At 24.4% G+C, this 24,577-nt stretch overlaps 3 protein-coding genes across 9 annotated transcripts in view; 1 reads left to right on the top strand and 2 right to left on the bottom strand.

Annotated features, from left to right (window-relative positions):
- The window catches only part of LOC127284505 (merozoite surface antigen 2-like), a 51,321-nt gene that overhangs the window by 3,796 nt on the left and 22,948 nt on the right, over positions 1 to 24,577 (bottom strand). The gene's annotated exons all lie outside the window — the stretch shown is intronic.
- Positions 10,211 to 21,590, top strand: LOC127284504 (zinc finger protein ubi-d4 A). 6 transcript variants are annotated; one of them, XM_051309954.1, is made up of 9 exons: positions 10,211 to 10,378; positions 10,456 to 10,565; positions 10,978 to 11,211; positions 11,379 to 11,584; positions 11,706 to 11,775; positions 12,986 to 13,141; positions 15,732 to 16,136; positions 19,967 to 20,079; positions 20,466 to 21,590. In XM_051309954.1, the coding sequence occupies exons 1-9, from the start codon at positions 10,299 to 10,301 to the stop codon at positions 20,595 to 20,597; spliced, it is 1,506 nt and encodes a 501-aa protein (XP_051165911.1). In that variant the 5' UTR covers positions 10,211 to 10,298; the 3' UTR covers positions 20,598 to 21,590. The 6 variants fall into 6 exon arrangements, with proteins under 6 accessions (XP_051165911.1, XP_051165913.1, XP_051165912.1 ...); XM_051309956.1 differs by having other exon boundaries at positions 12,950 to 13,141; positions 15,903 to 16,136; XM_051309955.1 differs by having other exon boundaries at positions 12,950 to 13,141; positions 15,795 to 16,136.
- Positions 20,616 to 24,228, bottom strand: LOC127284506 (iodotyrosine deiodinase). Of its 2 annotated transcripts, XM_051309963.1 has the most exons (5): positions 23,904 to 24,228; positions 23,577 to 23,816; positions 23,280 to 23,489; positions 22,889 to 23,205; positions 20,616 to 22,820 (listed from the first exon to the last, which is right to left on the bottom strand). In XM_051309963.1, exons 2-5 carry the CDS (start codon positions 23,740 to 23,742, stop codon positions 22,635 to 22,637), a joined length of 879 nt encoding a protein of 292 aa, XP_051165920.1. In that variant the 5' UTR covers positions 23,743 to 23,816; positions 23,904 to 24,228; the 3' UTR covers positions 20,616 to 22,634. The 2 variants fall into 2 exon arrangements, with proteins under 2 accessions (XP_051165920.1, XP_051165921.1); XM_051309964.1 differs by lacking the exon at positions 23,904 to 24,228 and having other exon boundaries at positions 23,577 to 23,889.

Here is a 24,577-nt window from a genome sequence, read left to right as displayed (position 1 = left end):
TTTAACTAATATCGAGTGATTAGTTAAATTATAGGCAAATAAATTAAAGAAGATTGAGAAATGTCAAGTATTTTTATTACTATGATAAAATATAATTTTTTTTCGCTTAATTTAGTAATAAATTTTTGTATTTATTATTTATTTCTTAAAAGTGGGTTAAATAAAATCAGGTAAGAGATTTTTTACTTTTATTAAATTAAATTAATTCAAATTTAAAAATTATTATTAAGCAATATTTACACTTTACTTAGATTTATTTAAATAAACACAATATTTGTTTAAATGAAAATTTTCTTAACTGATAAAAATTGTATTAATAAATTGAAAATTAAAATAATTTCTAATAAAAATATTAATAAAATTAAAATTTAAAATTTTCGCGCCTATTTCAAGTTGTGCACATGCGCGAATTTCTTAAATGGTTGGCAATCTTGTTGATTTTTGACTCGTGCTAACTTCAGTTCATAGAATGTTTAACGGTTATTTCGTCAATTAATTTTTCGCTCCTTTTGTTTCGCGATTATTATATAAACAAATTTCGTGTAATATAAATCGTGTTTGTGTGTTTTTTGTTGTGAATTTAATGTTTAGATTAAATATTATATTAAAAGTGACTAATTAATAAAATTTTCATCTTTTATTGGAAATTATGGATTGAATATACTCTCTCGATTATCGTGCAATTGAAACCTGCTTATTTTGTGGATAAATAATGTAATTATATGCAATTTTCATCTGAATTTGCTTAATTTAATGCTATTATTCAAAATAAATGTGAAAACAATATGATAAATTGTAATGTAATTAAGTAAAATGGATAAAAGTACATTTTTGAGATTTGGGTTTATTGACAAACATTTTACGCGGGAAATCATTTCCTAGTCTGTTCATTGTTTTTTGCTAGTTCTTTTTGTTTAAATTATTGAATTAAATTGTACTTTTTCAATTATTTACAAAATAATTTGTGTTGTTACATTTAATTGTGTGAATAATTCAATGTTTTGTTGTCTTATTTATGAAATGCTGATGTTTTTGCATGAAAATGGTATATAAACTTTTTGGACGTATATCAAAAGTTTGGTTAGGAGATAAAAATAATTTTAATGTATTAAAACAATGTGTACTTTTTTAATGACTGGAAAACAAAATTCGAATATTTATTTTTATTTATTTTAAGAATATTTTTTTAATATTTCATAACCTAGAAAACTTAATTGAATTTTGTTCATATTTAATATATGACAATAATTAAATTAAATGAAAGCGATAAATGGTTTTATTATCAAAATAATTAAGTATTTTGTTTGTTTTTTTCTGTTGCAGGTGTTATAATGATAGTAATATTTTGGTGACAGTGTAAAAGTGTGAAAATGTGAAAGTGTATTAAAAAATATGAGGATATATTTATTTTCCACCAGCCTCCGCAATAAAGGTAAATTTTCTATTCTTAATATATTAAAAATAATTTATAATTTTTCTGATTATCAATTATTTTAAATTAATTGCTTTAAATAAATAATCTTTGAAACATTAAATTATACACTGTCGGTTTTGAAATTAATTGGTTTTCATAATTTTCAGAAAATGAAAGACAGGAAGGAAGGAAGGAAGGTGGATGGATGGACGACCCATCAAGAGGAAGGATAGTCGAGAATGTGAGTCCCTCTTGTCTCCAATATGCTAGGAGGAGATAAGTTGTAATACGTATTTTGAGTGTCCAATGATCCTGGCAACTTGAAACAATGTGTTTAAGCTCAAAGTTAATTAGTTAATTTAAAAGCAAAATATATACACATAAAAGAAGATAAAATCATTTAGAAGAAAAAAAAATAGAATTAGCTTTTCTCTATATACCTACTATTTTTTTAATTTATTAAATAATTTATATGGGATAAGACAAATAAGACATATAATTGATGTTATTTAAAATTACAGTCTCATTTGGCACTCAAATTAAAAAATCACATAGTGAACGTTAATTAAGGATTAATTTCTTTAATTAGCGAAATTTTATATTCGCCATTCTTTGTTTTTTTTCATAAAACAGGAAATTCTTTTCTCAGCACGCAATTTACAATTCTTTTCAACATTTTTAGTTTCATCCTTTCAAAATTTTGTTCAATAATTGAATTTATAATTAGATTTTAAAAAGCGCGATTTTATTCTGTTAAAATATAAAACGGAGAAAAGATTTCACTGAATATTAATTATTATTTTTGTGAATGTGACTTTTATAAATTATTTTTTCAACATTTTTTTTTTATTTAAAAAATTTATTTTTAATTACAATTTAAAAAAAAAATATTAATATCTTATTAAAAGTACAGTAAATAAGTTTTTTTAATAATATGTTAACTTTAATTTTTCTTCTACTTTATAATTATTGGATAAATGTTAAAAATTTACATTAAAATTAAATTAAAGTCGAGTCATTAATAATTTTTTTTTTTATTCATGCGTATAACGTTTTCTGCAATCAGACGAGAAATTTGCAATAAGTGCGTGAGTGTGTATGAATGTTTTTTTTTATTATAGATTTCCGTCTGTCTTTAAAACGAAATTATGTAATTAATATAATTATAGAAAATACTGGTCGATATCAAATGCTTTTTATAATTAAATTAAAAAGCAAATTAAATTTATAAAAAAAAAAATTTTTTATTTAAATTAATGTAAATTTTACAGTTTTACGAAAAATATTTGTTTTTTAATAGAAAATTTATTTGAAAATCAGAAAACGTTGTACGCATTTTTCAGGTGTTTTAATGACCCTAAAGTGTCATTGAAATTTGTATGCGTGTATTTAAAAAGCCCTAATGTGGCGAATTTAAGCTCCAGGTGTCAGTTGCGTCCCGGGATGTAAACTCTAGTTTAGGATTATTTGCACCTTGGGCAGTATAAATGAAAACGGAGTGTTTATAATAGTTAAGATATGAATGTATGATTTTCTATTTTCTAGAATACAGCTAGGAAGGGAAATTAATTGTTCTTGAATGCAAGTTTATTTTTAAGCAGGTAGCATTGGGATTTAATATTTTTTTTTAAAAATTCCGAAAAATATTTTATCCTAGATTGTTTTCGATACAATCATATTATTTTAACATCCGCGTGTAGAATTTTTTTTTTTTTTCTTTTAAAACTCGAGTGAGGCAATTGCCTGAAGAAAGAAGAGGATATAATTTTTTGATTTTTATCAACAGTTTTTTATTTTTATTTTCTTTTATAGAGGAAGTATTTAATAAATTACTGTTGATATTTTTTTCTATTTTCACTATGTGATTTTTACTTTAAATTTTTATTGATTTTTATTTGATAAATTATTTGTCGTGTATATTTGTTTTATTTTCTGTTTCAGCTTTAAAAAATTTTAACCAATTGTGTTGATAATATTTTTTAATTTTTTCTCATTTTTCGAAAATATAAATATATTTATTATTCATTAATTAATTATAATTAAATTATTAATAATTATATAAATATTATAATAATTAAATAATTATTATAATAATTATTATTGATAATGTTTTTTTAAGAATAATGAAAATATTCACTGGTTAAAGTTAAAATAATTTCAATTACAATTTTTTCTAATACAGTGAATATCGTTCTATTCTGAATAAATATTTTTACCCCTTTGAAGATTACCCAATTTGTTGCCATACGTATTCAAAAAAATGAAAATAAAATAAAACGTTTTATTTTATTTTCACTTTTTTATGTTTTATACAAATTTCGTGTTTTTCAATGTTTTTTTTTTTTTTTTTTGTGGTTACATTGTAACAAATGTTTTGTCCTTTTATGACAATTTCGGTGCTTTTTTGAATTTTGAATTGAAATCGGTTATTGTAACGTAACAATGTTTAAAGTGATTGTGTAACACAGATAGTAACAAAAAACTTTTGTCCTTTCATGACATTTTCGGTGCTGTTCTAAATTTGTGATTGAAGTTGCGGTTATTGGAACCATGTTAAATGTGATTGTTTCATTAAGTGACTATAAATAAAAGGCAATCAAAAAGTACGTAAGTACTTTTAAAAAAAAAATTATTTACTATTTAAAATAAATAATTAAAAACACTTGACGATTATTTAACTTTTTTTTTCAATTAAATTTCAAATTTTGTAAATGAAATCAAAGTAATAAGATGTGAAAAATTAAATAATTCATATTAAAACATTCAAATATAAAAAATTATTTTAAAAAATTCTTAACGACAATAAATAAATATAAATAACGTAACTAAATTTTTAAAAAAAGTAAATAACTGAATAAAAATAAAAATAAACTAATAAATATAAATTAAAAATAGAGAAAAAAAATTAATTTTTTAAAATTGATATTTAAATTCTTATAAAACTATTTTAGGATAAATACGAATTTAAAAATTAACGAATCAGGGACGCGTGGTAGGAATTAGATAAGATATATATGCAAGACCGTATTTAATCCTTTAATAATTTTATCTTCATATTAATTTTAATATCCTGATGGTAAAATAAATACATGTGATGGATGAGATGCTTTTAGCTGTTTAAGAAAATAGAAAAAAAAATTATTTTCCTTATATATATATATATATATATATATATATATATATATATATATATATATATATACAACTCGTTTCTTTCTGGGTCGATGGCAGAGCTCGTTATTGAATTTCTTCAATTTTCACGCCCAGTCGCTTCTTATTTCGTAGTCGCTCGAAACCACGCGAAGCTTAATAAGCTTCCGCCAAGTAACGAAGTGGGACTTGAACGTAAAGTAGATAAGCACACAAAATAACACCGATATCTAAGAAAGTCAGACTTAAGAAGAAGAAGACTTCCTCTTTCTCTTATCAGACCTCTATTTCTAATTTCAAATATATTTATTCTCTAAACTCTTGAGGAGTTTCGAAAATGAGACATCATTTGCATTTTCTCTCAAAAATGAAAATTTTTAAAACAAATTTTATTTTTATTTTTTTTATAATTCTAATTTTAAATTGCCTATTTTGAAAATTTATTTTTATTTTTCAATTCTCACGCATTATTTTTTAACAACTTTTTTTCTATTTTTATGAATTTCAATTGTGATTTGCATTTGTAAAATGCAAGACTCCTTTATAAAAGGTACTTTAAAATCTCCTGTGAACCGTATCTTGAAATACATTTTATAAAATATCTTATCTGGAAATATTAAGTTTATTTTTTAATATTTTATTTGAAGATGCAAGAATTATTGAAGCTTCATCTTTTTTAAATTCAATCAAGTCGAGCTAATAATATATTTATTATATCATAATATTTTTATTAGAAAATTAAAATATTTCTGGAAGCCTATTATAATATTTTAATATTTTTATATTTGAATATTAAAATATTTTTTAATAGAAGCCAATTAAAAATTTCTAAATCACGTGCCAGAAGTTAGCACAAAAATTAGTTTCTAAAAATTCTTATTTTTGTAAATTTTTGATTATGATCGTTATTGTTAAATTAAAAATTTAGTTATTTTGGAAAATATAGATATTTTTAAACAATGGTATTAGAGATTATTTTTGTGCTGCTCATGCACAATTCAGCACAAAAATAATTTTCTAAAAATTCTTATTTTTGATAATTTTTTGGTTATGATTGTTATTGTTAAATTAAAAATTTACTTATTTTGGAAAATATAGATATTTTTAAAAAAGGTTATAAGAGTTTATTTTTGTGACTTTTATGCACAAATCAGCACAAAAATTAATTTCTAAACATTCTTATTTTTTTAAATTGTTGGTTATGATTGTTATTGTTAAAATAAAAATTGAGTTGATTTGGAAAATATAAATATTTTTGAAAATGTTATTACAGTTTATTTTTGTGTTGGTCATGCACAATTCAGCAAAAAAATTAGTTTCTGAAAATTTTTTAGTTGTGATCGTTATTGTTAAATTACAAATTTAGTTATTTTGGAAAATAAAGATATTTTTATAAATGTTAATAGAGTTTATTTTTGTGCTGGTCATGAAGAATCCAGCACAAAAATTAGTTTCTAAAAATTTTCTTTTTTTAAATTTCTTGGTTATGATTGTTATTATTAAATTAAAAATTTAGTTATTTTGGAAAATATAGATATTTTTAAAAAATGTTATAAGATTTTATTTTTGTGCTGTTCATGAACAAATCAGCACAAAAATTAATTTCTAAACATTCTTATTTTAAAAAATTTTTGGTTATGATTGTTATTGTTAAAATAAAAATTGAGTTAATTTGGAATATATAAATATTTTTGAAAAATGTTATTAGAGTTTATTTTTGTGCTGTTCATGAACAATTCAGCACAAAAATTAGTTTCTAAAAATTCTTATTTTTGAAAATTTTTTGGTTGTGATCGTTATTGTTAAATTTAAAATTTAGTTATTTTGGAAAAAATAGATATTTTAAAAAAATGTTATTAGAGTTTATTTTTGTCCTGTTCATGAACAATTCAGCACAAAAATTAGTTTCTAAAAATTCTTATTTTTGTAAATTTTTGGTTATTATCGTTATTGTTAAATTAAAAATGTAGTTATTTTGGAAAGTATAGATATTTTTAAAGAATGTTATAAGAGTTTATTTTTGTGCTGTTTACGCACAATTCAGCACAAAAATTAATTTCTAAAAATTATTATTTTTTTAAATTTTTGGTTATGATTGTTATTGTTAAAATAAAAATTGATTCGATTTGGAAAATGTAAATATTTTTGAAAAATGTTATTAGAGTTTATTTTTGTGCTGGTCATGAACAATTCAGCACAAAAATAATTTTCTAAAAATATTATCTTTTGAAGTTGTCAGGTTTAGGTACGTTTATTTAATTAAAAATTGAATTATTTTGAAAAATATACAAATATTTTAAAATTGTTATTGGAGGGTCTTTTAATGCCAATCTTGTACAATATTCAGCACAGAAATAATTTCTAAAAAATTTGTGTTTTTCATAATGTCGGGGTTATGAAAAAATTTTTTTATGTAATTTTTCATTTAAAAAAATTTTTTTTATCATCTTTGTTGATTGCATTTTATTGTAATGAGTTGAAAGTATTGATCACTAATATTTGTTTTCTATTATAAGAAAATAATATTTTTGGTTCATCAAAAAAATTTTTTTTTAATTTTGCCCCATAATTTTGATTTTTTCAAAAAACTTTTTGCGGCACAAATTAGCACAAAAAAACGAAATGGCGTTGCTATCTTCTGGCACGTTCCTAAATCTCTAATGAAATTTTCAATTCGATGGAAACAAATGTTAATTAAGAAAGAGAAAAAAAAATTAGTGGGTGAGGGAAGGAGACCGGAAGTAGGATAATATTAAAATCTGTTAACAGATCCTATGGAAAGGATAATGTAATATTCGTGTCGACCAATGTCCCTTGAGGGTAGTTTGATCGTCGATGTGGGAAGATAGGTAATTAATAACCCATCATAGATCGATTGATTGCGCTAGGGCAGATACACTCACCCACTTCCGTCCGTCCAACTATATATATATATACCCCATTCCTCCGGGTATGATTTCAATGTGTCATTTGCATTGAAAATGTTCGGCTATACGTTGCCCACAGGCCTTTCATGATTTCATAAAATGGTAAATCACCATATTTCAATCAATCAAATATACCTGTATAACATACTGTGATAAAATTAAATTAAATTGACTTAAATTTAATAGAAATTCCAGTGTGAAATGTGTTACACGTTACATGAATTTTCCAAGTTTTACATAAACGATTTCTGTATATGTTTTTTTTTCTTTTTATTGCTTTGTGTAAAAGTAATTTAATATAAATGTGATTTATATTATCGCTAGGATTTTATTTTTTAAATCGTTATATTAAAAATACAATTTTTATATTATAAATTAATTGGAAATTTAATTTTTACAAAATTCTCATCATTAAAAACTCTTTAATAGCTTCAAAGAATTTTTTTTTTTTTAAATTATATTGAAAGTATTTTTATATAAAACACATTAATATAAAATATATACCCACTGCGGTTTGATGAATCGTATATACAAATCGTTTTTACCAAATGATAATCTGTGGATCATTTGTAAAATTCTTTTAATTGGGTAATTAATTATTTATTTGGTTTTTTTTTTAACTTTTTCTTAGTCTTGTATAAAAATGATTGATGAGATAATAGATTAATAATAGAATTAATCAAATATGGGTCATGAGAGAGATAAGTCGGTGATAAAATTAATTTTCAATTAATATCAGTACATAATTATAAGTACGATATATAATCAAGGTGTATAATAATTAATCAAGGGATATTGTGAACAATTTAATGAAATGTTTTAAAATCGTAAATAGTTTTTCAAATTTTAATATTTTCTTCTTGTTAACTGGGAGCCAGGCCAAGTTTCTGTTTTTTCGTTTCTATTTCACGAATCATATTACTATTTTCAACAGATAATCTATAAAATTTTCATCTATTATAATTAGTAAATTAATATTAAAAGGAAAAAAAAATTGATAAAATAATTTTAAAAAACCTATTTTTGTTGTAAAATCATCATAATATTGAATAAGAATTTAAAAAAAAAAAACTCCTTGCTTCAATCAGGAAGTGCAAGATGAGTAAAATCGATAAAAGGATGTAGATTCTTGATATAAGATTATCAAATGCACTTGGTAAATCCTCAGAAAATCCAGGTTTTAGACGGAAGAACGCGGTAATCAGATGAAGCGAATTAAAGTCAATTAGATTCTTTCGATAGACGACTCTCTCTCGAGATAAGATTCAATTTTAACACGAAGTGTTTTTCTAACTTTTATTTCAAGGGCCACCATGGGATTATTTCCTATTGATTACAATTGTCCTCAAACTCCAAAGAGTGCTATTATCAAAACAATATTTTTTCAACCTTTATTTCTTCTCTAAAGATTTTTTTTTACACAAATTAAATAAATCTGTTTTTGTTTAAATCATTTTTTTATAAAATCGATATTTTTTTTTTGTGAAAATAATGACAAAAGATTTTATGACGAATAAAAGTAGTTGTTTATTATTTTATTGTATCCGCCGGATGGATTTTGAATGAAACACTCTTTTTCCTACTTTATGGTGTATCATGAGAATTCACATTAATATTTTCTGCATTTTGTATTCTCTCTTTTCCTAGGAAAAAAGTTTTTTTAAAAAAAAAAATAAATAAATAAAAACAAAGACTCTCTGAGTGACGCTTATTTCATTAGCTTAATTAGCACTCCCTTTATGTGTTCCAGTGGTTCAGAGTAACCCAAACGAAACGAGTTGAAAAAATCACGTATTTTCAGAAATGATATTCTACCTCAAACGTTAAGCTCAGAAAAAAAAAATATATGGAAAAATTGTTTATTTAAAACTTTTTTTTTATTCTTTTCTGGTCATCAAAGAGAATTTGATTTTATAATATTGTGCACTGAAAAAAAAATTCAAATTCCGGTGTATTTGGTTATTATCAAATAAATATTTACTTGAATCAAATATTTCTTATTTGAATCAAATAAATGGTATTTGCTTCAAATACTGAAATATTTGAGTAAAATACTATATATTTGATTCAAGTAAATATTTATTTGATAATAACCAAATACACCGGTATTTAAATCAAATAAATTTTTTTTTTCAGTGTGGAATTGGCATTATTTATTATCGTCTTTTTTAAATAAATAAATTTGTTATTAATTTAAAATATATTTAGAATTTTCACTGTTAACACTAGTAACAAGCACGTATAATTGGTTGCATCTTGTCAGGGGCGCTCACTTAAAGCGAAATTTTTATTTACAAATTATTTTCATGACATTATTTTCATAATATTGAAAAATTAAATCAAAAATATAATATTACAATTTTTTAAAATAATTTTATATATTATATAAAAACTTCAAAAGCGATTAAAAACAAATCATAAATACATTCTTAACTTAATATTTAAGTAAATAAATAATTATTGTTTTCGAATATTATAAATAAACAAAATTTAAATACAATTTTTTAAATGTGTAATAAACCTCAAAATAAATTAAATTATAATTTAAATAAAATAAAATAAATTAAATTATAATTTAAATTAAATAAAATAAAATATATTTTAAAATTGAAATTGTAATATAAAAAAATATATTTTCAAATTTGACATATGTTATTTTTTTATATATATAAAATTTTAAGTTGGTAATCGTGTTTAATTTAACGTTTTCATATTGGCGGCGCTGCTGCTGGGAACAAGGAGCAACTTCCGAAAGAAGCCACATCCCTCGGACATCCAAAGCCAAGTATGGATGATTGTTAGCAAAAATGATGGCTGTATCGATTCCACCGAGTGTTCATTCCATTATTCAAGTAGTGAATGAGTCAAATTTAGGAAAAATAGAAAGGTATGTCACTATTTTATTTATTGAATGTGTATTTTCATCATCAGTGTTTCTTGTAACGTCAAATTCATTGATTTCAGTTTTCTCAACGACACTGCGTACAGGGAAGCCATTGAGAACTCTTCTAATTACAACACAAGACTATGCAGGGAACGGAGACTACGAATGCCTTTTCTAGACTCACAGACAGGTAACTAAACTGAATATTTAAATTTTTTTTTAAATAACTCAATTTTTCCTAACCTTTTTAAAATTAGATTTATTATTCAATTTAAGGGGGATTTTGACATTTCTTTTTTTTTTCTTTCTTTAAAATTTGGAAATTTTTAATATTTTTCAAAAGCTGCGTTCACGATTTTTATTTTGAAAGAATGTAAAAAAATTTAGAAAAGTGCTCTATATATATATATGTACTCATGGAGGGGAAAATCAATAAGAGGGCAGTGACCTCCATAGATGCTTACAATTATTTATTTGAATGAAAAAAAATTGTTATTAACTGGAAATAAAAAATATTTTTTTAAAATTAGTTTTGTTAAATGTTTACAATTTTTTCTAAAATTATTATTATTATTATTATTATTATTATTATTATTTAACAGGTGTGGCACAGAATCATTCTGCGCTGTTCATGTCTGCGAGAGAACGAATACCTGGGCTTTTACATGGCCAAATTTACACATATCCAAGCAAACGATGGAGGAAAAAACGACGTCAATATCTCATGCATTACCTTCATCCAAAACGAGTGAGAGGTGACATTGATGATGGAATTGAACATGTAGAAATCACCTCTGGCCTCAATGATGACAGTAAAGAATCTTTAGCACTCAAAGGTAAACTTAGGGGGGAAGAATAATTTCTTTGTTAAAAATCTTTTGGGGAGAAATTTTTTAAAATAGCTTAAAGTGGAAATTCTTTTTTTTTCTATTTAAAGATACGAAAATATGAATCAATTTGATAAATTTCGATGGAAATTAATATTTTCATGTTATTTGAACAGATGAGCATAGCAAAGATGGTTGGTATTACGATGAACAAGACATGTTAGATATGGAGGCCTTTGATGAACCTGATCCAGATAGTGACTTTGATTATGAAGAAAGCTATAGCAGTAAACGAAAACGAAGAAAACCACGAGGTGGCGGACATCATCCAAGTAGGAGTCATCCTCCAGCAGTCGATAGTCCAGGACCGAAGAGGACAAAGGTAGTTTCTTAATATTTCAAAAAATTTGAGAACAAACGAAAACTTTTTCAAAAAGATATTTATTTTTTTAAAAATTTTATTTCGTTTAATTAAACTTATTTAATGATTATTTTACAAATAGGGAGGCGGCAGAGGTCGTAAGAAGGCTAACTACGATGCCACAGATGCTGATAAACCATTCGTTTGTGACCGTAAGTTCAACCATAGATACAACTACAAATGAACACTTTATTATTTATTTTCCATCACAAAAAGAAAAAAAAAGACTTTGTTATAACTCGACCATTCAATGATCCAAATTAAGCCACAAAAAAAAAAAACGCACTGCGTTAAAGGAGTTTTTATTGTTGTTCTAATATATATACAAATATATATATAATTATATTTTTACAATCTCTACGTATTAGACGTAGTTCTCAAAGAATATTATATAAATAAGAGAGTTAAATTGCATTAAATAAATTATTTAATTATTATATTCAAAGTGATGCGTAATCGATCAACAGTAACCATCGTAGAAGTTGATTTTCAAAGACTTAGACACTTTTTGCATTTTATCGAGAGCTTTTTTTTTTAGTCAAGGAATGATCATTATTGCATTTTTTTTTATAAATTGAAAAAAAAAATTCCAATTAAATTTTTTTGCACAAAGTCGTAAAAAAAAGTTTGAAATAAAATGGAAATTAAGAAAATATTTAATACGATGCAAACGTTTAGTTTTTTTGTTTATCAAATTGATTTTTTCATAATTAAAATTTTCAAAATTAGTATAATGGTCATTTCTGAGTGTATGATTAAATTTTAAAAAGATAGAGTCTTTAGATTAACTCGAATGTGCCTGCAATCTTTTTACTTCTTCCCAAACGCTCCTGTTAGATTAGCAGTAAATCTGAAGAAATTTGGTTTTCTTTTTTTTTTTGCTTAATTATAAATATTTAAAAATTGATTTTCGCCCTTTTTTGAAAGCGATTAATTAAAAAAAAAAAATAATAATAATTGAAAGAGGTAAATTCACATTGAATCAAATATCTTCAGACTATAATTGATACCTGCCAATAACCATACAGAGCAAGAATGTCCTTGGCTCACTCTGTAGCGAGCTGATATTATATACTGTAGGTGTATTCGAGCATCGAGCATTGCATCGTATTAGTTTTGCTTTTTGGGCTGGAACTCCTTCACTGCTTGTCCACATATACATATAGATAACTTTAGGTGGATAGGGATGTGCTCTAGTGCGGAAGGTGTGAAAATGCTTTCCTTAACCTCTTGACACTCATCCACCGATTTCCTCCCAAACGTTGTCTCCCCCCCCCCATACCCCCTTTATTTGAAAAACTTTTTTTACGATAAACGTTGCATTAGGTGGTTTGCGGGAAAACAGTATTTGCACTTTTGCAGTATGCAGCGCACGGTATAAAACCAGACCTGGTCTGGTCTACCATTACGGTCATTCCCACTCTACTTCCTCCGGTGATCTTGCTAAGGAACTAAGTCCCAGTCCTGCTGATGTTGAATCTCGGAGCACAGCAGACGCCGCTGTTTCGGACCAGTCAGGTTGGAGCCTCAAAATCAGCTCAATTTTCTCACTCACCAAAACCACCACCATTCATTAATATCATTATTATCATCACCTATCACCCTCTTTTTTTCTGAGCCAGAGCTCCATTTTCCTTTAAATTCCAAACTTTATATTTCCAATTTTCATTTTTATATACATATTTATCCTGCTCATGCGACTCTTTCTTTTTTACCTAAATTTTTCCAATCTAGTCGATTCTGTAGAACATGTGTGCTTGCATTTCTTGCTAGTTATCTTTTTGTAAAAATAATTTTTTTTTTATATATAGGAGAGCTGTATAATTTTTATTTTATTTTTCTCTTTTGTAGAAAATTATTCTAATATTTTTGTTTGTTATTAATTTTTCTTCACACGGTGTGAATTGTAATAATTGTAAATGAAAGAAAATATGTAGTAATTTTAAAAATTGTGTTTTTTTTTACAAATACGAGTCAAAGTGGTTTATAAACAGAACCAAAAAAATTGAACATTTGCTGATAAATTTGTTTAATAATTCAAAGAATAAATTTTTAAATATTCCATCGGAATAGAATTTTTAAAATTCTAAAATGCAATTAATTTTAAAAAAACGGAGGGTAAAAATAATTTATTGTTATTAAATATTGAATTAAAAAATTTTATGCAATAAATATTTTTAAATATTCCTTTTTATTTCATTCAATTATTTACAAACCACTGTGACTCGTATTTTTTTAATTTTTAATTCTATAATAACGATTTTAATTTATTTAGTTTATTAAAAATTATTAGATAAAGATAATTTAAAATCTAATTTAAAAGATTAATAGTTATAATATGAATTAATTTATTTAATAATTTTAAATTATAAAAATTCAATTTTATAAAAATATTAATTACTATTATTCTGCTCTCCTTTATTATTTTCTAAAAGTTTACAACCAGTATTTTTTTCAGTTTTTTAAAATATTTTGTAAACTAACTGAAAAGTGTTAAATAATCAATAATTTTTCATCTGTCAGAATTTTAGTTTTCTATTTCCATTTTATGTAATTTATTTTAAACTGAGACTACAGTGATTACATTTAAAAATTATATTATTAATAAATATTTTTTACGATATTTCCTCATTTGAATTTGAATGTTTTACAATTTGAGATATTTTTTTCAATTTGCATGCTTTTCATTTTCAACATTATCTTCTTTTTAAAACATTTAAATTCAAAACATTATATTTGTTTAATGATAGTAAATTTAAATGAAATATTTAAATTTTCAATAAAAAATTAAAGATTAAAAAATTCAATATTTTCTTTTTTAAAAATTATCCCAAAATTTAAATCTTGAATTTAAGTGTTTTAAATTATGAATCTAATTGAATTTTTTCTCATTAATGTTTTTTTTTCCCGTATACTGTTGTCTCAGCTTTCATATAATTTGCATACATTTTTATTATAAGATTTGTTTGAAAAAAAAATTAATTTTTTTTATTTAAAGAAAAAATAAACTAAAACGGAATACGTCTTTTTATATTAATTTTGGCAGCTGTCTCAGTTTTCGGATAAAAGTCGTTTGTATACTTTTCAGTAATTTTTTACAGCATGCAGCACTTTTTTTTCATATTCTACAGAAAAGCAAATACACCCATCTTGATCCTTTTTTAATTAATCAATGTATTTTGAATACTCTTGATGCGCGAGTGTTTGGTATGTGTGTGACTCAATAGTCTCTTACAAATTTCTGCAGCATGACATTTTTTTTTAATCGCGTTAATATATATAATTTTGAAGCTTACTAAGTAATATATATATGTGAGTTTGATCTGATCTTTTTTTTAATTTGCTGAAAAGATAAAAAAAAAAAAAAAACAAACAAAAACTATATTAAATCTTTTGCTGAATATAATATTACAATCTTGAAACTATATATATTATATATACAAGTGTCTATAGTAGAATTGAATACATTTGCATCGCAATTTATTTTGCCTGTTTTTCAAGCAGAAAATGGAATGCTGTACTTTGAGTTTGGCTATTGGTGATGGATTGTATTGATGAAATGCACGCCATTCAATTTTATTAGTCTATTATTTTTATCTTTTTTTTTTCATTGTTTTATTTTCTATTTAATTTATTATTCATACAAGTTAATATTTTTTTTGTCATTGTATAATTTATCTCGTTTCATGAGCTTTTTTTTTAATTTATGATCGTATTTTTTTCAGTTTTCTTTAATTAGATTTCAATATAAAATTTTAGTGTTAAAAATAAGTAGGTTTTGAAAATGTTTTAATATTTAATAATTAAAAAATTGAAATCAATAAAAATAAACGTATTCTTTCATGAAGAAATATTAATATTTTTCAACTTTGGGAATTTTTTTAAAATGAAACTAATTTTTAAAAAAAAGGAATAAATTTTTTATTAAAAATGAAATTTTAATTAATATCAAAAATATATAATTAAAGACAAATTCATGAGACGGGATAAATTATTTCTTGATTGAAGTTGAAAAAATGAGATAAAAGAAGTGTTATGTTAGTCAGTGTGCATGATTGTTGGCTAGTTACGCAAAGCGCAACTGGGTATGTGGTCGGTTTGTGATTAGGTGGTACACGTCGGGGTCGTCAGAACACTGCTTCCTCAAGTACCTCGACTCCCTCTCCCGCAGCACCTGCTACACCTGCTGCGGGGGCACCGCCTCAGCCTCAGCAGCAGCAGCAGCAACCGCTGCCTCCGCTTCCGATGAACACAGCTCCAGCTTCACCTACTGTCTCAGCTTCTAAGGACGATTTCCCACCAACTGCACCATCGCCTGGAATCATTGACTCAATGCAAGCCTCAATGAAAATCGAAGGAGGAGGACCACCAACGCCAGGAGGTCCAGAGAAAAAAATTGGCAAATCAGCACAGCCATCGCCTTATTGTGACTTCTGCCTCGGCGATGCCAGGGAAAACAAGAAAACCGGTGGATCCGAAGAACTTGTCTCCTGCAGTGATTGTGGCCGTTCAGGTAAGCTAGAGGAAAAAGTCAAGCGCAAATACACGCGCAAAGCGAATCACAATTAAAAATTTCATTTTTTTTCTTCTTTTAAATCGTCGATCAAAATCGTTATAATTTTAGAGAGAAGGAAAAATGGAAACCAAAATATTTCCATAATTTAAAGATCATTAAGATGAAAATTTCTCAAAATAGTTATTTTTTAATTCATTTGTAGATAAATAAAAATTTATTGGTTTCCATTAATCTATTTTATAGGAAACTTTCGGTGGAATTTTATAAATTTTCCCATAGAATATTGTTTTATTAAGAAATTTAATAATTTTTCAAGTATTATTTTTCATATTGAAAAAAAAACCACCGTTAGTTGAATACCTACATATTTTGTAGATGATAGGCAAAATCGAAAATAATACGCAATAATCTGCATTTCGAAAAAATGATTATGAATTTTACCTATAGAGTGGTTGTTAATATCAAAACATCATTTGTCAATAATGCAACTTGTATCTGAGTAATAGGAATTACCTGTTATTTTCATTTAAATTAATTGCAATTTTCTTTTTTAAAAAAAGAAAATTCCTATTAAACAGTATCACTTGGGAACGCTTGTTGAAAAAGATGAATTTGACTTATTTTCCACTATTAAATAATTTATCTCGTAATTAATTTAAAAGAATATTTATCTAAATGATCTTCTAATGAGCAAAAAAAAAAATCATTTTTTTTTATTTATAATAAAAATTTAATCTAATTTCTAGTGATTAAATTTGTGATTCTCTACGAAAATATGATTTTATTAAAAAAGAAAATAACGTCAACAATATTGGACGTTAATATTGTTATTTGAATGATAGGATTTTTCAGTTAGAGCTTCATATAATTAATTTAGAATCAAAATCTTAAAAAAAATTCTTAGAATTAATTATTAGTTTTCTTTTGAAAGCTCTAAAATTCTCTTTAAACTCTGTTTAGAAAAAAAAAATTTCTGTATAGATTTATACTTTATAACTATAATCATTAGTCGATTTAGCAAATTTGCTATTTCCAATTTTGCATTCAAGGAGCTCCGACAGTTTTATATAGTTTATGCTAATTTGCTGAAAGCTGGGCATTATATTTATCCTATTAATTAAATTAATATTAAATACTTCGTGTTAACTTGTTTTCATAAGTTTGTATTATAAGTATTTATTAGTCGTTTAAAAAAAAAAGAAGCATAAACTTTATAAAATTTAGCGAAAAGTGATTTATCTAGAAAAAGCACTGTTTGCAATTTATAATTAATCAAACACGATAATTAGTCTCGTTTTCTTCCACTGTCGAGTCTTCTAAAATAATCCATTGACACTCCACTTTTACCATTTAAAAACTCCTAAAATGGTAAAAGGCTAGCATTTATGTTCGGGATAAATCTCTAATGATATCGATTAAGATTTTATTATATCTTGTATAAATATAGAAATTAATATTTAAAACACTTTAATCTAGCCCAATTTTATACTTGGTATTCAAACAAAAAAAAATATATCAGTTATTTTAATAGAAAATAAAAGTAAATTTTTTAAATTGATATACAATCAATAGATTTTGCACGTATATAAATTTGATATCAAATTTCAGTCTTGAAATACAAATTTTATCTATTCACGTGTAGAATTATTGCATATAAATATTTTTATTTGCAAAGATTTTTTTTTTTTTTATCTTCAAAAACAAAAAATAACGAGAATATTTCAAAGATCTCAAAGAGTTCTGTATAAAAATCAAAATCATATATAAAAAAAAAAATTGATGTTTGCTTTTTAAAACAAAGCCTGACAATATTTAAACGTAAACTATAGAAAATAGATATTTTGATTTAAAAAAGAATCTTCTAAAAAAGTAATGCTTGTGGCTTGTAAAAAAAAATGCCATATTCTGAAAAAAAGAGGATCGTTTACAAATGATAAAAAAATATATATATATATATTAAAAACATTTCCTCTGTTTTTTATGGATCGTGTATTAAAACTTTTTTCCATAACGTGAATAAAATAAAATTTCAATCGTAATCAAAAGAGCCCCGAGGGTCCGATAGAATAAATCCTTTTTTTTATATACTCTTTATAACAGAATATTGATACTTATATATGTACAAAAATACATACACACTCGAGTTTGAAATGTAGTTGCACAGAAAAAAAAAAAAAATATTTTATTTTTCTTTTCTTTTCTATCTGTTCAGTAAATATTCGAAAAACTATTGTTTATTTAAGAGACTGATATTTTATTCGTACATTCAGTTTTTTTTTTACAATCTGTTTGTACTCTGTGATTTAGATTCTTGTTTCAATTTTTCAACTATCTGCAAAAAACTCATATTTGTAAGGACCATGACAAGAAACTTTTTTCCAATCTTTTACGACCATTGCTAAGAAAAGTAAAAATAAGATTTTTTAATTCACGATAAATTAAGATTTCAATATTTATAGCATATAATAGAGAAACTTGTATCGCGTGTAACTGAGTTTCACGAAAAAAAAAAATATATTATTTTAAATACATAAAATTTTTAGATAATTATATACCATATCACTCTGATATAATTATTACATAGAGATTTTGATTTTTGATGAAAAAAAAAAAAAATGCCGAGATATGAATGTTTAAAAAAAATTTTTTGAGTACAAAAAACGGGATTGTCTTTGAAAAAATCGTGTTTTGATAAATTCGGAGAAAACATTTTAAAAATAAAATAATAGGAAATCGAACCAAATCGTTGTGTTCAACCATTAAATTAAGAGAAAGTAATAAGAAAAAAAGCATTTGTTTATGTTGCATTATTTTTTAAGCTATATGAATAATTTTAAGTGTACAATTTTAAACGCTTTAAGTGATTCTGTGAGACTGGAAATTATTAACAAGTTATTTGCTTTATTGATTATAAAAGTCCTTAGATTCATTTATTAGATTTTTTTATTTTGATAAAGAGAATTGATTTCTCTTTGATGCACTGATAATAATAATTTGCTTATTATTATTTTTTAATCTCTAATGCTAAAAAGAACTTGCGTGAGAATGAAAAACAGTATTTTAAAAAAAAATTAATTTCTTTAAAAAAAAAATAAATATAAAATAGATAAAATAGAAATTCACATGGTATAATATGAAAGCATGCAGATAGTTCCTCATTGTTATATGTATATGACATTGACTTGTTATTAGATAATTTGTAATTACACACGTGAGGCTTATGAACTCTAGTGTTTAAGCAAAAATAATTTTTGAATTACATATATATGTGAAAGTGTGATATGATAATGATGAATGCGAGAGAGGGAGAGAGAGAGCTGATCTGCGACGTTTATATTGTGCTGCGCAAGAAAGAACGTGAACTATTCCAAGGTACGCCCTGCTATTACTTACCACCTATTACTCCAAATAATAATAATAACGGTATGTTCAAAAGGCAACATCAAAAAAAAAATAAAAAAAAAAAATAATAAGATAATTGCAAGTATTATCAAATAAAAATACTTTGTGCGGAAATATGATAGCGTTTCATTATTCCGGACGTTTTTAGTGCTGAGGAAAGGTGAAAGACATTCGCGTTTTGTGAACAAAAAAAAAAAAAATTTTCAAAATTTTTTTCAAGAAAAAAAAAATGAAACAGATTTTCATTTCGATACTCGATATACAAATAAATTTGATCGTAAAGAAAATGATAAAAAAAAAAAATAATAGCTTGGAGTTCACTGTTCTTCGGCACAAGATAAATGTCCTGGCACCTTTCTCGTCCAATGTCCCTCCGTACCGATCCTAAACAAATCCCATGACATATTCGTACGTTCTTGTTGTAGGTCATCCAACTTGTTTGCAATTTACTGCAAACATGATCGTTTCTGTTCGCAAGTACAGGTGGCAATGTATTGAATGCAAATGTTGCTCCATATGCGGTACCTCTGACAACGATGTAAGTAATCAAAATAATTTTCGAAAAAAACATTTCGCAGGTAACAAAAATTTTTAAATATAACGAAAAAAAAATATTTAATCTTAATTTCATTAAATTTAAATATTTATACATGGCGTTCTCAAAAAAAAATTTTAATATTGTTTGAAAACCGGGAAAATTTTATTGAAAGATAGAAATCTAATTTATTCATTATATTAATATGGCGAAAATTAATTTTTCTCACTTTGGATTTTTTTTTATTAAAAATTTTTAAAAAAGAATTATTTAGGGATTCAGCTTTTTTTTTTAATTCGTATCACAAAACTAGTGTTTGAAAAAAAATTTAACAATAAAAGAATTATATTGAATACAAATGATTAATGAAATAAAAAAAAAACAAATAGGACCAGCTGCTGTTCTGTGACGACTGTGATCGTGGATACCACATGTATTGTCTGTCTCCACCACTCTCTTCTCCTCCTGAGGGCTCCTGGTCGTGTAGTCTCTGTTTAGCAGAATTCCATCGACGCGACTGAATTGATTTTCTATCAATGAAAAAAAAAAAAAAAAAAAAAAAAGTTCAACGATCCACCCATCGCTGTGAAATAATCAGACGCTTTTGAATTAGGAGAGTATTTTGAACTTACGCTTTTCCGGCATCTCGTGCTATTTTAAAACCCAGTTGTGTTTGAAAGCAGCTAAATAAACTAGAGTTTGATAGTTTTACAATTAGAGATAATATTACCGAGAATATGATAGAATATTACAAAAGAAGTTATATTTTTTAATTTTTATTTTAAATTTTCTTTTCATTTGTAATTAAATTTTATTTTAATTTTTAGTTATTGAAATTTTTTTTAAAAATGAAGATTTATAATTCTTGTTTTTATAAGTAATTAAAAAAGAAAAGGAAAATTTATTTTATATAGAGATCTTTTTTTTTAAATGAAAAGTGATTTTGATATTTTGACACTTGAGTAATATTATCATACTTGAAGACTCTGGTGAAAATGAATCTGATAATTCTAATTGACTAATGCCCTTGAAAGAGTTCAGATGTTCTCTGCCATTTAAGAAATACTCAATTTTTAAGTTTTATTCTGTATTTAATAGACAATATGCAAAAACATTTTGTTGATCAACGATAATTGAACAATACATTCTTTTTTTTTTTTTTTTGAACTTTCAATATGGTGCATTAGATATCTCAGGCATTTATGATCTCAAGTGATTAAATATGTATTTATATTTACAATTTACAAACAAAAGTTTCGTCTCACTTTTATATAAGAAAAAAAAAAAATAAAAAAAAAATATGACGATACTTTTTTGATTAATTGCAGCGAATTGTACAAATACGTAGATCATTTGGAAGTAATTTTTTTACATTTTTAAATAACGATATTCACACATTGATTAATATTGATGACTTAATTTTAATTATATTAATCATATAAAGTTTAAGAGTGATGCTATCGTAAGACATCGAAATGACTGAAAAATAGTTTTACAATTTTTTTTTTTTTTTTCTTAAAATACAATACTCTCCTAGTTCTCGTTTAATTAATCTATTTGTCAGATAAGAAAGTTGGATTTTTTTGGTCCATTTTACAATTTTACAAAAAAAAAATGCTTCAATACGGTTAACAAATTGGATATTTTACATTTCGACAACTATTCTTAAGATCTTCACTAACTAAGATTGAAAAAAAAAACTCTAAAAAAGAGTCCTACGAAAAGATGAAAAAAAAAATAACATTGGATATTCTAGGATGAGATAATATTAATCTTTAAGTGTCTCGTAAAATCATAATAGAACTTCTTTGTTTATCTGAATGTACCATGATACTCAAGCTTTTACATTTAACGACATAGCTCATGGTAGCAGTATAGATATAACAAACTAATTCGATATTGCCAATTATTATGTTTTTTAATAACATAATGCCCTTGGTTGTTTAGATCAGTATTTTTGTATTTTATATATATATATATCAGATGTACTTAATTTAAACTACTACAGTGGTGATATATTTTCTACTCACTGATTGTAAAACCCGTGTTTTTTTTTTCTTTACTTTAAATTTATTTTATTTTTTTTTTTTATTTTTTGTTTGAATTTATACAATACGAAATAGATTTGTAATAAAATAATCGTGTGGAATTGCATAATGTTTACTGCGAATTTCAAATGAATTTTTGAGTTTGAATCGATTTTTAATAATGTCTTCTTCGAACATAATTTTTATACTGCTTATTTTTAACACATTGTATGCAACATTAAAATAAATATTAGTTTATACAAATTATAATGCTGATTTGTTTGTTTTTTTGCAGATTTTTAAACAACTTGAAAAGACAATATTTGGAGGTGTTCACATAATTTTCATACGAATCGTAAAGGAAATATTTAAATCAAAGTATTGTGATTTATTTTTTATTTATATTATAAAAAGAAGGAAATTTTATTATTTTCAAAATATTAATTTTATTTAAAAAAAAAGGGATGTGTATCAAAATTAAAGCTTGATTTTAATTTTATGAAATAAAATTATAGGTGGAATTGTAAGTACTTAATCCATTTCAACGAGAATATCGGAGAGAGGTTTTCTATGTAACAGAGGAATTGTAGCATCATCGGCTGGATATCCTACGGGAAGAAGCAAGGTAAGCTTCTCATTAGTAGGACGATTTAGAAGAAAACGAAGTGCAGAACCACAATTTAATGGAGTTGAAGTAAGCGTTACTAATCCAGCATACTAAATAAAACAAAGAATTTAAATACATTTTTTTTTTGAAATAGACAAAAATAAAATAGAAAACTTACCTGAATAGCTGTGATCAAAATTCCACAAGCTATCGCAACACTTAATTCATTATAATAATGAACTCTTTTAGCATTATTTGGCAAAATACCATAAATTTGTTTAAATACAAGAATCAAACACGGGGCAGTTGTAAGATATTCTTTTGTCCAATTTGTTTTTAAAAATTTAAGATCAGTTACCCATTTTTCACCCATTCTTTTTTTATAATTTATTTCTTCCTCCCTTTCCACAATATCGCGTATTTTTGCTTTGATATTGAAATCAGTAATCACGACAAATGTCCAAGGTTCAGTGTGTGCTCCACTTGGAGCGGTACCTAAAGCACATTTTTTTTTTAAAAAATAAATTTTTAATTTTCAAAATAGAGAAATTTTTTAAATTTGTTCTCACCAGCTGCTCTTATAATATTATGAATAACATCCTTTGGAATTGGATCAGAACTGAAAAATCTTAATGTTCTTCGAGAATTAGTAATTTCAAAAAATTGTTGAGCTTTCTTTCGCATTTGTGTTTCACTTAGTCGTTGATAATTATAGGGAATGTGTTTTAAATTTGGATTTAATGCCGGTTCGTCATCTTCTTCATTTAGGTAACTTTTTTCTGAAATTAAATTTTAATAATATATTAAGTATTTTGTAAAATAATTTTAGAAAGGAAAAGTGAATTTAAAAAAAAGAGTAGTTTTACCTTCTTCATTATCTGTAGTTTCTGTTTCGCATATTTTCTTACGTTTTTCATTTTCTAATTTAGATTTTACACGCGGTATCATCCATAAAATATATGAATAAGTAAAAAGTGATATTAATATATAAAACCAATATTTTGACCAAAATGGAAGTAAATCAGAAATCATGACCTAATTTTCAAAAATATTAAATAAATTATATTGATTTCTATAGAGATTCGCGACTGCTTTGTAAATTATTTCTGAAATAGAATAATTAATTTTTGAATATTTATATATGCCATATAATCACTATAACAAAAAAAAAAACAACTTATTTTTGTCCTCACTTTCAAATAAGGTTATATGCTTTTACACGTGCAGCTGTCACTGTGACGTTTCATCAAAGGTTCACCATAACAATCCTTGTGACTTTATATTAATGCAAATATCACATTTTAATAAACCACAATTCACATTTTTTTTTCTTCTTCAATTTAAATAATTTTTATTAAATTATTTCAATAAATGAACAAATTCAAGAGTTTTTTTGCAAGTTTTCGTATATAAAAAATAGTATTTTATTTCATTTGAAAATTAAGGTTAGAATAATAATAAATTATTCAATATCTAAAAATTGATTATTGATTTACTTTTGTTTGTATACATCTATTATTACTTGCATCCACAAATTGTTTACATATATAGTTAAATACAATATAATTGTTATTAATATAAAGAATTTATCAAAAAAAATTTTTTACTTTTAATAAAAATCGTTTATTATATTTTCTCATGAATATTGATAAAACACGCGAGAATTTATTCTAATTTTCGAAATTCTCGATGAATTTGAAAAAAATCATATTAAATCGAATTTAAAAATTAGAAAAAAAAGTTGGGGAAAAAATTAAAATCATTAGAAAAAATCTAATTTAAAAAATGAAACATTATTTTGTTTTTTAAATAAAGAACTAATTTTATGATTTTTTTGCTACAGCCCTGAGAGATGTTGTCTTGCCGG

The sequence above is a fragment of the Leptopilina boulardi genome, unplaced genomic scaffold, assembly GCF_019393585.1.
Source record: "Leptopilina boulardi isolate dan_hultmark-lab unplaced genomic scaffold, ZJU_Lbou_2.1 LbouV2_325, whole genome shotgun sequence".
NCBI classification, from domain to species: Eukaryota; Metazoa; Arthropoda; class Insecta; order Hymenoptera; family Figitidae; genus Leptopilina; species Leptopilina boulardi.
The sequence above is the reverse complement of the archived record's forward strand: the minus strand, read 5'-3'. Positions and strand labels throughout refer to the sequence as shown.

Bases quoted from the DNA above. Each gene is read 5' to 3' on its own strand.
- LOC127284504 (XM_051309953.1), top strand. From the start codon at position 10,299: ATGATGGCTGTATCGATTCCACCGAGTGTTCATTCCATTATTCAAGTA. The intron at 11,585-11,705 runs GTAGTTTCTTAA...TTTTACAAATAG, and splicing joins CAGGACCGAAGAGGACAAAG to GGAGGCGGCAGAGGTCGTAA. The intron at 13,142-15,731 runs GTTGGAGCCTCA...GTTTGTGATTAG, and splicing joins CGCTGTTTCGGACCAGTCAG to GTGGTACACGTCGGGGTCGT.
- LOC127284506 (XM_051309963.1), bottom strand. From the start codon at position 23,742: ATGATTTCTGATTTACTTCCATTTTGGTCAAAATATTGGTTTTATATA. The intron at 23,490-23,576 runs GTAAAACTACTC...ATTTAATTTCAG, and splicing joins AACTACAGATAATGAAGAAG to AAAAAAGTTACCTAAATGAA. The intron at 22,821-22,888 runs GTAAGTTTTCTA...TGTTTTATTTAG, and splicing joins TTTTGATCACAGCTATTCAG to TATGCTGGATTAGTAACGCT.